This window comes from Peromyscus californicus, unplaced genomic scaffold, assembly GCF_007827085.1.
Source record: "Peromyscus californicus insignis strain IS unplaced genomic scaffold, ASM782708v3 Scaffold_8__1_contigs__length_139910024, whole genome shotgun sequence".
Taxonomy (NCBI): Eukaryota; Metazoa; Chordata; class Mammalia; order Rodentia; family Cricetidae; genus Peromyscus; species Peromyscus californicus.
In genome coordinates this window covers 105486823-105501693 of record NW_026294606.1, presented here as the reverse complement: position 1 = coordinate 105501693, position 14871 = coordinate 105486823, and the positions used below count along the sequence as shown (strand labels likewise).

Sequence of the window (14871 nt, the reverse complement as noted above, 5' to 3'; positions counted from 1 at the left end):
GAGGCAGAACACTGTATTCGTAATAAAGAAATCTTAAAAAAAAATTTTGTTTAGAGGTTTTGTTTTTGTTTTTGTTTGTTTTGAGACAGGATTTCATGTAGCCCAGGCTGGTCTGACTTAACCCTGCAGTTGAGGATGAGCTTGAATTTCTGATTCTCTGGTTTCTAGCTGCAGAGTGGTAACAGTACAGTATAGCATGCACCATTTATACAGCACTAGCAATCAGTCTTAGAGCGTCCTGCACGCTAGGCAAGCAACGGGACTAACTGTCTGGTTAGGTCTGATCTCTTATCTAAACTTGTTAGGTCTTTATTAATAAATTTCCATGATCACTACCAACTACCTAAATCTAATTCCTAAAAATTTATTTTAACCAGGAAAGGTGGTACATGCCATTAATCCAGCACTCTGGAATGCAGAGGCACGTGGATCTCTGTGGAGTTTGAGGCTAGCCTGGTACTCATAGTAAATTCCAGACCAGCTTCGGCTACAAAGTCAGACCCTATCTCAAAACAAACATTTGAACAAACAGATTTCATTACAAACAGTTTCCTGTCTCAACCACTGTTCCCAAATACCCAGTAGCCATTTCCCAAATTACCAGACAGAGGCTTATATTAATTATACATGCTTGGCCAATAGCTCAGGCTTGTTACTAACTAGCTCTTATAACTTAAATTAACCCATTTCTTTTTTTTTTTTTTTTTGGTTTTTCGAGACAGGGTTTCTCTGTGTAGCTTTGCGCCTTTCCTGGAACTCGCTTTGGAGACTAGGCTGGCCTCGAACTCACAGAGGTCCACCTGGCTCTGCCTCCCAAGTGCTGGGATTAAAGGCGTGCGCCACCACCGCCCGGCAAATTAACCCATTTCTATTAATCTATGTATTGCCACATGGCTGTCCATCCAGCATGTCTTGCTTCCTAGGCAGCTGACAGGCATCTCCCAGACTCTGCCCTTCTTCATCCCATCATTCTCAGTTTGACTTTCCCACCTAACTTTATCCTGTTCAGCTATTGACCTGTCAGCTTGTTTACTAAACCAATCATATAGCCAGGTGGTAGTGGCACATGCCTTTAAATCCCAGTACTCGGGAGGCAGAGGCAGGCGGATCTCAGTGAGTTCGAGACTAGCCTGGTCTACAAAGTGAGTTTCAGGATAGTCAGGACTGTTAACACAAAGAAACCCTGTCTCTTGAAAAACCAAAAGAAAAAAAATCAATCATAGCGCCATATATTTACACATTGTACAGAAGGATCATTCCACAGCACTTCATATTTACTACATCCTTGTTTGTTTTCTTAGATAAGCTACGTAGCCTTGACTGGCCTGGAATTTGCCATGTATACCAAGCAGACTTTGAACTTGTACTGACTGATGCTCCCTTTTGGCCTTTTCAGAGCTTCAGAGCTGAGATTACAGACATGGACCATCACTTTATTATTTTTCTTTCTTTCTTTCTTTCTTTCTTTTTCTTTTTTTTTTTTTTTTTTTTTTTTTTTTTGGTTTTTTCCAGACACGGTTTCACTGTGTAGTCTTGGCTGTCCTGAAACTCACTTTGTAGACCAGGCTAGCCTCGAATTCAGAGATCTGTCTGCCTCGGCCTCCTTTTACTTATCCTGAGTGATAAGTAAAAATAGCCCCTGTTAGTGGTAACTCTGTGATGTAATAAATCAGATCAGGCTTAACTAATAAATCCAGGTTTAATAAACAGAGCAAAACAACTCACATCATGAAGGCAGGAGAGGAATCACATGGCAGATCTGGTGACCAGGTCTTGAATAGCCTGTAGGCATGGTCTTGAACAACCCTGGGGGAGGAGCTGACGCTTGGCAGCCTTTCTTTGGGGCAGAGTCTGGGTAAATAGAGAGGGAGGGCCAAGGTGGGTCTTCCATATAAACATCCTAGACTCCAGACTCCTTGGGCATATGGTACCATAAGGGCCCCACTTAAAAACTGAGTACTAGGATTAAAGGAATACACTACCACCACCACCCAGCTACTTTCTACTATTTATAATTTTCGCTTTTATTATTTATTTTATATGTGTGTGGGTATGTACATGTCACAGTGTACAAGTAGAAATCAGAAGATGAGCCAGGCGGTGGTGGCGCATGCCTTTAATACCAGCACTCGGTAGGCAGAGCCAGGCAGATCCCTGTGAGTTCGAGGCCAGCCTGGTCTACAGAATGAGATCTAGGACAGGCACCAAAACTACACAGAGAAACCCTGTCTCGAAAAACAAACCAAAAATCAGAAGACGAGTTGCAGGAGTTGGTTCTCTGGTTCTCTCCTCCCACTGTGTGGTTCCAGGGATTGAACTCAGATCTTCAGGCTTGGTGGCAAATACTATTACCTACTGAGCCATCTTTCCAGTCCAAGGTTATTTTTCAAACAATAACAACACGGGTTGAAGTGAGGCTGAGAGGATGGTAAAAGGTTGGCAAGGTCGGGTTATGTGTGTGGATTCTTGGAGGCTGCAGGAAAGAATTCAGAAAGCATTCTAAAGGGGCTAGGGAGCCACTTGAGTGGCATCTGACTTCTCAGATTTTCTTTGCAGCATCAGAAGAACAGTTGTGGAGGAAGCAAGATTAGAAGCAGAGACCCATGATATGATTCTTGCTTTTCACTAGAGATGACAAGATGACAGGATGGGCAGGGCAGTGGAGGTGAAGGGAAATTATGGACTACATGGATGTTTTTGTTTGTTTGCTTTGGGGGCTGCAGGCCTGTTCCTATTCTCACACAGCAACAATTTCAATTTACTAGTTATTATGTGACTGTGATAAGTATATATTTAAAGGTTATTTTATGTACTGAAGGTAGAGGCTAATGGAGCATCTTCTTCAATGCTATTTGCTTTTTTTTTTTTTTTTTTTTTTTGGTTTTTCGAGACAGGGTTTCTCTGTGTAGCTTTGGGCCTTTCCTGGAACTCACTTGGTAGCCCAGGCTGGCCTCGAACTCACAGAGGTCCGCCTGGCTCTGCCTCCCGAGGGCTGGGATTAAAGGCGTGCGCCACCACCACCCGGCTGCTATTTGCTTTTTAATCAAGTGAAAAGCCAACCATGGGGGGCTGGAGAGATGGCTCAGCAGTTAAGAGCACTGATTGCTCTTCCAAAGGACCCAGGGTCAATTCCCAGCACCCACATGGTGGCTTACAACTGTCTGTAACTCCAGTTGCAGGGGATTCGACACCCTCATACAGATAGATACTCATGCTGGCAAAACACCAATGCACATAAAATAAAAATAAATAGCCGGGTGATGGTGGCACATGCCTTTGATCCCAGCACGCAGAAGGCAGAGCCAGGAGGATCTCTGTGAGTTCGAGGCCAGCCTTGTCTACAGAGTGAGTTCCAGGACACAGACAAACCCTGTCTTGAAAATAAAATTAAATAAATAAATAAATTTTGGGGGAGGGGGGACTAAGCACGGTGTCTCTAATTCCAGTGCTTGGGAGGTTGTAAGACAGGTGGATATCTGCAGCTCCCTGGCTGGCCAGCCTTAAAAAGAAAAGGTGAAGGGCTCCTGAGGAATGATACCCCAAATTGACCTGTGACCTCCACACACACTCACAGGCATACATATGAACATGCACAACCACACACTATACCCCCTATACACACATACACACCATGGAACAATATTTAATGAAATATATATATATAAATGTCTCCCATTACTTTGAATCCTAACTTAAAAAACTAATAAATGTATACAACTGTATTTATATAAACAATATTTATTGTTAGAATTCCTAGCCACTCCCCCAGCTACATGACGGCACATGAGCTGTCCAGTAGCCAGGCAAGATGCTTAGTCATCCTAGGGCCTTACATCCTATTTAATCCATGTGCTGCATGATCACATAATTTGCACACAGTGTGATCATGTAATCTATGCGTATGTGTGGCGTAGCTACGTAAGCCCATATGCACGCGTGAGAGGCAGGGAATCTATAAAGGCGGGTTCCACATATCTCTCCTTCTCTTCCTGCACCATCTTCCCATAGGCCTAAGCACCCCTTCTATCTCCTCCCCTTAATAAACTCCTATAGTGGGTTTTGTCGTACTTTGTGGCTTTTCTCGCAGGTAAACAGCACCGCCTAATGAATAACACTGTGCCGCTTAATAAATAACATTTATACCATTTGTTTTGTTTTGATACAGGGTCTTTTTAATGTAGACCTCGCTCTCCTAGAACTCTCTGTGTAGACCAGGCTGGTCTTGAACTCTCAGAGATCAGCTTGCCTTTGCCCCCTCAATGCTGGGATTAAAATTGTGAACCATCAGCTGAGGTCGGAGGGATGGCACACACTTTTAATCCCAGCACTTGGGAGGCAGAGGCAGGCAGATCTTTGTGAGTGTAAGGCCTCAGGGTCAGCCTGGTCTACAGAGCAAATTCCAGGACAGTCAAGGCTACACAAAGAAACTGTCTAAAAAAAACCAAAAAATTGTGAACCATCAAACTGGATGGTGGTGGCACATCATCCCAGCATTGGGAGGCAGAGGCAAGCAGATCTCTGAGTTCAAGGCTAGTGTGGTCTACAGAGTAAGTCCCAGGGCAGCCAGGGCCGAACAGAGAAACAGTCTTGAGAAAAAAGAAAAAAAAGAAAATGAAAACCATCATGCCAGGCTATGTTTATACTATTGTATAAATGATTCACTGAAATGAATACACACCTTTCATTCTACTGTATACACAGTGGGTTAATACATTTTGGATACAAAGAGATTTCAGCTGTAGCCCCACTTGCTTAGGCCAGGAAAATAGGCTTTTCTCTTATTTACAAGTGAGCAAAAACCCACACAAATAACCAAGGAGCTCTAGAAATGTAATGGTAATGTATGGGCTTTTCTCCTGTTTTTGTTATTTGTTTTGGTTCTGGGGACCTCCTTTGTGAGAGGCAAGTGCCTTACTACTTATCTCTCTCAGTTCTGTTTTATTTATTTCCAGACAGGGTCTAAGTTGCCCAGGCTGTCCTTGAATATGGTGTTGTTTCACCTTCTCAACTAATCAGCATTTCAGGTCTGCACCACCAGGCCTGGTTGCCTTGTCCCACCCACAAAGACTGGGAGGAAGACCACCTACTGTCTGGTTATCATGAGAATTGTTTTCATTCAAAACCAACTTTCTGGTTGCCATCCCTCCCCCTCTGGCAGCCCTCTGACTAACTGCAGAAATTTAGTTCTGTGGCCACCACTGCCACCACCCCTCATACTGCTGAGTCAAGCCAGGCAGAGCAAAGGCTCCGCCCCCCCACCCCCCCATGGTCACTGGCACCATGCTCTGCAGCCCGGGGGACCCCTCTCTCCTGCCAGCCTTCACTGCTACTCAGTTTCTCCAAGCTCCAATTCATTAACCTTAAAAATTTCCCAGAAAAACTTTTCTCCATCTTTCTTCCACAAAGTCTATTTCCTATGTACGAATGGAAATGTATGACTGATATGGCCATCTATATTTCTTTCTGACTGACTTTTTTGGTTTTTCTTTTTTGTTTTTCAAGACAGCGTTTTTCTGTGTAGTTTTGTTACCTGTTCTAGATCTCGCTCTGTAGACCATGCTGGCCTAGAACTCACAGAGATCTGCCTGGCTCTGCCTCCTGAGTGCTGGGATTAAAGGTGTGCACCACTACCACCTGGCCGGATTGACTTTTAAATACTTCACTTTATGTTTCTTATCTGCTCAGTTTATCTTGGGGGGGAAAAAAAACCCACATGAACACATGGTCAGGTGCCATATTTGGTAGGGGTGTTCCTGTGGTCAGGTGGCACCATCTTTTTTTTTTTTTTTTTTTGGTTTTTCGAGACAGGGTTTCTCTGTGTAGCTTTGTGCCTTTCCTGGGACTCACTTGGTAGCCCAGGCTGGCCTCGAACTCACAGAGATCCGCCTGGCTCTGCCTCCCGAGTGCTGGGATCAAAGGCGTGCACCACCACAGCCTGGCTGACGCCATCTTAATTAAGGTCAAAACAGACAGGTCATATGACCTCACCACCATCTTTACTAATGGCACCGGGAAGTCCACTCCCTGACTCAAGTTATGGACAGGGCACCAGGCACTCAAGCCCTCTAGTCGCAGCCTGGCATTCCTTCATTCCTCTGAAGCCACTAGTGTGGGTAGGGCCTGGAGAAGTATGCACTCCCCTCTGGGGCACCAGCCGGACTACATGCAGGTGGAATCATTATATTAAGATTGAAAAATTTTGCCGGGTGGTGGTGTTGCATGCCTTTGATCCCAGCACTCAGGAGGCAGAGCCAGGTGGATCTCTGTGAGTTCAAGGCCAGCCTGGGCTACAGAGTGAGTTCCAGGACAGGCTCCAAAGCTACACAGAGAAATCCTGTCTCAAAAAACCAAAAAAAAAAAAAAAAAAAAAAACCCAAAAAACAAAACCAAAACCAAAAAGCAAAACAACAACAAAAAACATTAATACAATTCTAATACTTAGGGTCACAAACTCAGGATTTTAAATTTTCCTTGGTTAGTTATTACCTGCTTTCCTACAATTTGGATTTCAATACTGATTGGTAATAATAATGTATCTAAAGTTTGTGTCATTTTGTAAGATAATTCATATAGGCCTCAGAGGATTAAAAGAGTCATAAAACCTGGATCCACTTCACAGAGGTTGGAAGGACTCCAGATAAGTACAGCCTGGTCTTGGGACTCCTGCTCTTCCCAATTACTAAGAATATGGGCCTAAAAATTCCAAATAAGTTCATAAATTTTAACTTCTGTTCCTAGTTTAAATTTGTCTCAACAGAGCTCAGCGGTGGTGGTGCATGCCTTTAATCCCAGCACTCGGGAGGCAGAGCCAGGTGGACCTCTGTGAGTTCGAGGCCAGCCTGGGCTACAGAGTGAGTTCCAGGACAGGCTCCAAAGCTACACAGAGAAACCCTGTCTTGAAAAAAAAATTTGTCTCAACAGGTTTCCACTTGGCTGGCAGACACCTCTAAGATTCAGTTGCTGACTACACTCCTCTGGACTTGCTAAAAGCTGACATGGTCCAGCTCAGCCAATGTGATTGTTCCCTGTCTCTACAGCTGGGTCAGATAACCATATAGTTCTGACAAATGCCCCATTGCCCAGCCTTTGACTGGCCTTTCAGCCTTTGACTGGCCTTTCAACCTTTTTGGGAGCCCTGACTACAACACCCAATGCCAGCTCGAAGCAGTTCCAGAAGAGAGAATACATCGTCCCATGTTCCCTGTCCAGAATAGGCTGAAATGCTGGGTCAAAAGGAAACCCCCTGGCATAGAGGACCAATTGGCTTTCTAATGCCCATTGATATTTATTAATTAAAATGGTTCTGCAACAAGATAAGACACTTGACCTTCTTTTTTTTTTCAGAGCTGAAGACCGAACCCAGGGCCTTGTACTTGCTAGTCAAGCGCTCTACCACTGAGCTAAATCCCCAACCCCACTTGACTTTCTTTATGCAGAACCAGGGAGGTATTACTGTATGACTTTAAGAAATTATTATTTCTATATAAATCATAGGGTGGAGTTTCTGGTCCACCAAGAGGGTCCTTTACCTCTTCTCAGAAGGTCCTTTTCTCAGAGTTGGGCTTCACCCTGACTCACAAGCCCCTTTCCTCCTGTTCTCATTCGGCTCTGGGATCTTTCCCTGTCACTCTTCTTTGCCTTTTCAGAAAACAGCTTAAGAAATAATTATTTATATATAATTTATTCAGGATTGTAATCTGGCTGTACTCAAAGATCAGCCCCCCTTTCCTTGCTAACTTCATTAAGCTGTAACTAACTGGGAAACCTGTATATTCAGATTTAAGTCATATATATGCTCTCAAAGTTATAAATAAATCTAACAGATTTTGTTCCCCCAGTCCTCAAACACCTGTAGATCTGAGAATATGTCATCTAACGTAAAACCTTTTTATGATAAAGAGACATGTCAGCTCCTGGCAGCATCCTGTATCTCCTCCAAGAAGACGGATGGCCGCAGAAGAACTTCCACCCAGAAGCTCATGGCAAGGCCAGTCACATAACGAAGAGCTGAGATCCTGTCCAGACTGTGAATAAGTGGAACAATGGAGGACCAATTGCCCCCTACTGCAAAATCAAGGTGGGTCAGTCTCTCCAAATTTCTATTCCACAGAAAAAAATCTGTCAGATCTTCTGGGCCTAGCTGCTGAACAAGTACTGCCTTTGGGGCCTCTGTCCCCCAACGACCACGGAGAGACTTGGGGTTGCTGCCTAGGTAGCTGGAAAGCCGTCTCACTTCTTAAATTTATCCTTCTCAGATCTGACAATGTTTGATGACTAGGGTATCAGTTTAACAGCCCCAACCCCAAGATTTATATATATACACAGGGTAGACTGGTTTCAGGTAACTCCAGAGGTTCAAAGTTTTAACAAGTGGTTCTTAAGATTTTTAACCCCTTTGCTATGATATAAATCCATTCCAGCTGTCTTAGAGATACTTACAGATTCCTAGGAAAAGTTCTGCTAAATCTATTCCAGCTGTCTTACAGATACCTACAGGCTCCTGGGAAAAGTTCTGCTACTTCATCAAGAAATCTGGTCTGATGAAAACTAACAATCTCCAGAGGCCATTTCTGACCCCACCTATTTTTCCGAGCATATTTTGCAGAGTCACTGTTCCCACCTGACCTCCAGAGAAACAGCAGATGCCATGGCTTCTATACTCCTGATTTGGCATGCCATTTCCCCCCAATCTCCTGGAACACCACTGCTGCAACCTGCCTCCTCAGCTCCCTCAAGGAATGTTCCTGAGATCTTCTGCTGTGCATGACTCCTGGTTCCCCCTCCCCACCTAGCCCTTTGTCAGCTTGAAGCAGTCTCCGGAATTCAATGCCCTTTTTCCCCTACTTGCTTCCATAACTCACTTCTTTTTATAATAATCAAAACAAAGAACTGTTAGTATTCTGACCCACCCTTGGAAACCTGCCCCTTAGGGCCACCCTGTGTCCTGACTTAAAGGAAAAACCCCTTCCCTTCCTCTCTCTCTCTCCCCCCTCTTCCTCCATTCCCATGAGGTGTGCATACCTCTGCTTTCTCTCTCTTCTCTTTCTTTCTTGTCTCCCTCTTTCCTATGTTTCTCCTTATCTCTTTATTATAATAAAATCTCCACGTGGATGCAGCGCCTGGGTGTAGGATACTCTGGCCCTGCCAACTGCGGGTTCCTTACTCGTGCAAATGCATAAATCTGAATTTGTTATGACATTTGTTCTTGACTAGACATCTATTAGCGCATATTTATTCATTATCCAAAAGACACTCTAGTCAGTCTCCAGGAGAGAGAGGGCTGGGTGGACCTGACTGCTCAAAACTACCTTCTCTATGGTCTCACTCTGACACATAGTAGCAGCTATTAGGGACCTGGTTTAGGTTAGTGAGTCCAAGTAGGAGGTAGCTGAGAGTCAGAAGAGTGCCCTCAATATGAGAGAGTGACTCCAGAGGGCTTTCTGGGCTGACTCGGGTTCCCTCCAGGCTAAGCAATGCCCTCCACTCCAAGGGACTGGGGGTTGGGAACTTCTAGAGCAATCTACAAAACCTCCCTCAAATCCTGGCTTGCAGGAACTCTGCCTCTCCCTTATGCGGCGCTGCAGTCCCAGGCAGCAGCCGCAACGTTTTCTGAGGCAGCATGGAACTTGTAGTTTTTGTGTGCTTATATCCAGAGCGCTTGCGCTTAGGAGGCTCGCGCCCCCGTACCATCAGGATTCCGGGTCCTTGTGAGGGGTAGCCCATGCGACAACGTTCCATTCGAATACATTTTCCCCTTCCGCCTGGGGTGAACTTCATCTGGAAAATAATCGGATCTCAGCAGGATGTCGCGGAGCCCGGGAAAACAGCCGGAATAAGCACGCCCCCGTCCCGGAAGTGAGCGGCTTTTAGCGCGGTGCATTGTGGGGGGCGTAGTCCTCCTTTCCAGGCGGTCCTTCGCGGCGTCCCCCGGGCCGACTCCGGAGCGCAGGCGGGCGGCCGGGTGGGTAGCGCAGCGCGGGCGGTCCGCAAGCATATTCTAGGCACGGGGCCCCCGCCCGGGACGACTTGCGCTGGGTGGCAATAGTGAGAGGTCTCGAAGGGCCTCGCGCGGCGCCGCCCGTCGAGGAGCTGAGGCGGGGGCCGGACCCGGCCGTCGAAGAGCGCAAGAGGCCGGTGGGCCGGGCCGCGCGTCGCAGCCATGCCTGGCTTTACGTGCTGCGTACCGGGCTGCTACAACAACTCACACCGGGACAAGGCACTGCACTTCTACACGTTTCCCAAGGACGCTGAGCTGCGGCGCCTCTGGCTCAAGAACGTGTCCCGTGCCGGCGTCAGTGGGTGCTTCTCCACCTTCCAGCCCACCACGGGCCACCGTCTCTGCAGCGTTCACTTCCAGGGCGGCCGCAAGACCTACACGGTGCGCGTTCCCACCATCTTCCCGCTGCGCGGTGTCAATGAGCGCAAAGTAGCGCGGAGACCTGCGGGAGCTGCGGCAGCCCGCCGTAGGCAGCAGCAGCAGCAGCAGCAACAACAACAACAACAGCAACAACAGCAGCCGTCTCCGTCCTCCTCCACTGCCCAGACCACCCAGTTGCAGCCAAACCTGGTGTCTGCCTCTGCGGCCGTGCTTCTTACCCTTCAGGCCGCTGTAGACAGCAGCCAGGCTCCGGGATCCGTGGCTCCGGCGCCCACTACTCCCTCGGGAGAGGATGTGAAGCCCATCGACCTTACGGTGCAAGTAGAGTTTGCAGCTGCTGAAGGCGCAGCCGCCGCGGCCGCCGCATCGGAGCTAGAGGCTGCTACTGCTGGGCTGGAGGCCGCTGAGTGCACTCTAGGCCCTCAGCTAGTGGTGGTAGGGGAAGAGGGCTTCCCTGATACTGGCTCCGACCACTCATACTCCTTGTCGTCAGGTACCACGGAGGAGGAGCTCCTGCGCAAGCTGAATGAGCAGCGGGACATCTTGGCCCTGATGGAAGTGAAGATGAAAGAGATGAAGGGTAGCATCCGCCATCTGCGTCTTACCGAGGCCAAGCTCCGTGAAGAACTTCGCGAGAAGGATCGCCTGCTTGCCATGGCTGTCATCCGTAAGAAGCACGGAATGTGAACGGTTCCCCTCAGCAACCTGCAGAATTCGTGACACCTTCCAGCCCAAGGAATCCTCAGGCGGATATTGAATTCCCCAATATTCTGGTTGACAGTGTTGAGGTTTAGGGCAACGAACGGGACTCTTCTTGGTCATCTGGCACCCTCATTTGTTTCCTCCTGGAGTAGGAGTTGGGAACTTCAGAATCTGGTGACACCAGCAATTATGACTTTGTCTCTCACTCCCCAGTTTATGTTGCAGATTCTGGTTAAGCAAAGGTTTCAGAACCATTGAACTTGAAACTTATCCTGGAGGGATGCAGGTGGGACTCTTAGGGACCTTGGGTTTGAGAAAACCACATCTTAAGGTTGGCCAGCAGTTAGAGACAGCTTTGCTGTGTGTAGTGATAAGAGATCTCAGTAACATCATTTCTCCTTTTCATGCTTACCTGTTTCAGGTGCAGCCTGTGATTCTGATGGGGACTAGTTGACCTGTGTCTCTGCCTTCTAGGACCTCTCTACCCAGAAGGTCATTTATGAGAGTGCTCTAGGTGACTTGCTGATGGAGATCCAGCTTACCAGGGACTTAGGTTTATCTTGTTATGTTTGCTACTGGTTACAAATTCTATTTTCTGTACAATTAGACTAAAGTTTTCACTGTGTTTGTTTGGCAAAACAAATTAAACAAAAAAAGTAAGGTTTTTATTTGGGTTTCGACATTTTATTTTTATTAAAGTTAAGTGTCCTTGAAATATGATATAGGTATTAGCCTATTTGAGAGAACTGGCTAGCCCTGAAAATAGAGACCTTTTAAAGGAATGGACCGGGTTTCTCCATAAAGCAACGAAAAGCACATACATCTTCATAAAGTTCCTTGCTCGGGTCACTCCATGGTGTTTGGAAGCTGCATGAAAAGGTCTTGATTTGTTCATTATTTTCTCCCTGGATCTTCGTGTATGTGTATGTACATGTGTGTAGTTTGGGTGCCTGAGGTTCCTGGGCTGTCTTTCCTCAGGTGCTATCTAGCTTTTTTTTTTTTTTTTTTTTTTTTTTAAAGACAAGGTCTTCTAGAGGTTGGGGATTTAGCTCAGTGGTAGAGCACTTGCCTATTAGCTATGGGGGTAGTGGGGTAGGGAAAGAGAGATTGGGTCTTCTCACTGGCTTGGAACTCATCAAGTAGTTTAGGCTGGCTGGCCTGGCCAGCCAGTGAGCCTCAGGGAATCTGCCTGTCTGCCTCCTAAGTGCTAGGATTACGAGTTGCATCACCATGCCTGTTTTGTGTGTTCTCTGTGTGTGTGTGTGTGTGTGTGTGTGTGTGTGTGTGGTTTGTGTTTTGGTTTTGGTTTTATCACATAGGCTCTGTGATGTACTTTCAGGCAGGCACTTTATCAACTGACCTGTCTCTAGCTCTTCCCATGATTTTTTTAAACAAAAAGGTGTGACTGACAAGTAAACGGGAATTGTTTTGTTCCTCTAGATTCTGATAGTTTTAATTTCCTTTTTTTTGGGGGGGTGGGTTTCACGATGGTTTCTCTGTGTAGCTTTGTGCCTTTCCTGGAACTCACTCTGTAGCCCAGGTTGGCCTCGAACTCAAGAGATCCTTCTGCCTCTGACTCTGCCTCCTGAGTGCTGGGATTAAAGGGGTGCGCCACCACCGCCCGGCCTAATTTCCTTTTGTGTGTGTTGGTGTGTGTGTTTGGAGGGGGAGGGGTGAAACAGGGTCTCACTGTGTAACTCTGGCTAGCCTGGAACTCAGTTTGTAGACCAGGCTGGCCTCAAACTCAAAAATTTTATCTGTCTGTGACTGCCAAGTGCTGGGATTAAAGGCATGCACCACTAATCTCCTTCTTGAATTCTCATCTAGAGTTGAAGTTTGTTTACCATTTCATCCCTTGGGACATACAGTGTCTGGTACTTGTGTGAAAGCAATTACTTAAAAAAAAAACTAGTTAAGTTCAGAACTGGAAGCAGCCTTGGCTCCTTCAGGCACAGAGACTCTTGTTGCAAAAACATTGGTTTCAGTACACCTTCATTGTGGAAGAGTTAGGTGAATAGAGGGGACATTAAGGAATTGGTTTGTAACCCCTACACTAGTTTTGGCTGTCTCTATATCTAGATTGGATATTGGAAAGGTGAGAGGTTATTTTTATCTATATTTGTAAGTAATTTAGCTCAAACCTAATGGGGTGATGTAAATGACTTGTTTTTCGAGACAAGGTTTCTCTGTGTAGCCCTGGCTGTCCAGGAACTCAGCTCTGTAGACTAGGCTAACTTTGAACTTAAAAAGATCCGCCTGCCTCTGCTTCCCAGTGCTGGGATTAAAGGTGTGTGCCACCACCACCAGATGTGAATGACTTTTTTAAAAAAATTGCTTTTATTTATTTTCAATTACGTGTGTCTGTGTGATAGCAGCTGCCTGAATTGGCCAGAAAGCCATTAGATGGATCCCTTGGAGCTGGAGTTACAGGGCAGCTGTCAGTCACCTGATATGGATACTGGGAACCAAACTTGGGTTGTCTGAAAGAGCAGTATATACTTAACTATTGAGCCATCTCTCCAGGTCTGTAAGGGCTTTTAAAACTACCTGTTTCTGTGACTACTGGGGCACGTATGGACTCTTCTTAGGCTCTGGCTCTGTAAAATTTGACTCACTTCTGAGTTACTTACGGACCAGTCACCTTGCCTGGGGACATGCCCTGTGACTTGCAAGTCCCCCAAACTCCAGGGTCTACTTCCTTTCTGGCCCTTTGGCTCTGAGTTGGGAAATAGGTCTTGAGGAAGCTGCAGTGTAGGTTGTATAGGGGACCGGTTTGGGGACAAGTTGAATCTGTCTTTGTAGGGTTAGCTTTGGCTCTTAACCAGATGGTGAAAGCATAGCAGTGCGTTTCTAGGCTAACTGCCAAACTCTCACGTGTCAATACTCTTTCCTCGGAGTGGGGGCTCTCCCAGTCCCGGGCCATACTTTGTGTATCCTTGAGCTCCTGTTCTTTGAAAGGACAGCTGCTGTCACCTTGCTTCTTTTGAACCTTTAGCAGCACTCCCTGGATCCTTCCTCTTGTCTCATGTCTTGTGTTTTGTTCTCCTGGTGGTGGTGGTGAGGCTCCAGATGGATCACCAACAGGGTAAATCGGAGTTCTTAGTGACGGGGTCATAAAAGCAGCATCTAGCCAAAGTAGTCTGGCCAGACAGGACTTAATCAAGCTTAGTCTAGGTTTTTTTTTTTTTTTTTTTTTTTTTTTTTAACCAGTCATCCCCAAGAGGTAGGGTGCAGCCCAAAGTGGAAATCTTATGGCAAAACGGAAGTACTAATAATTTTTCTGGCATGGAGGAAAGAGTTAGGGGTGTCTGAAGCCCTTTTTCTTTCCTGTGGTTCTTTGGGTTGGCTGCAGAGCCTTTTGCTCAGCACAGATCCGACTGAAAATGGCCTTCAAATGTTTGTGTTACCAAGGAAACTGAAAAGGATGTTGAAAGTAAGGGGGAAGGGGTGGGATGATTATTTACAGCCTGGTCACTTGGGAAAGTTAGGTTGAGCCAGTTTTTTTTTTTTTTTTTTTTTCAATAAAAATTAAAATTCGGCCGGGCGATGGTGGCGCACGCCTTTAATCCCAGCACTCGGGAGGCAGAGCCAGGCGGATCTCTGTGAGTTCAAGGCCAGCCTGGTCTCCAAAGAGAGTTCCAGGACAGACACAAAGCTACACAGAGAAACCCTGTCTTGAAAAACAAAAACAAAACAAAACAAAACAAAAAATTTTAAAATTCGGGCTGGGTGGTGGTAGCACACGCCTTTAATCCCAACACTCAGGAGAGAGAAGCAGGCGAATCTTTCAG

At 46.3% G+C, this 14871-nt stretch overlaps 1 protein-coding gene across 1 annotated transcript; it reads left to right on the top strand.

Annotated features, from left to right (window-relative positions):
• The first annotated feature begins 6431 nt into the window (after window positions 1-6431).
• Window positions 6432-11748, top strand: Thap11 (THAP domain containing 11). Its single transcript, XM_052728620.1, has one exon. The coding sequence runs from the start codon at window positions 10160-10162 to the stop codon at window positions 11063-11065; it is 906 nt and encodes a 301-aa protein (XP_052584580.1). The 5' UTR covers window positions 6432-10159; the 3' UTR covers window positions 11066-11748.
• Window positions 11749-14871: the final 3123 nt, after the last annotated feature.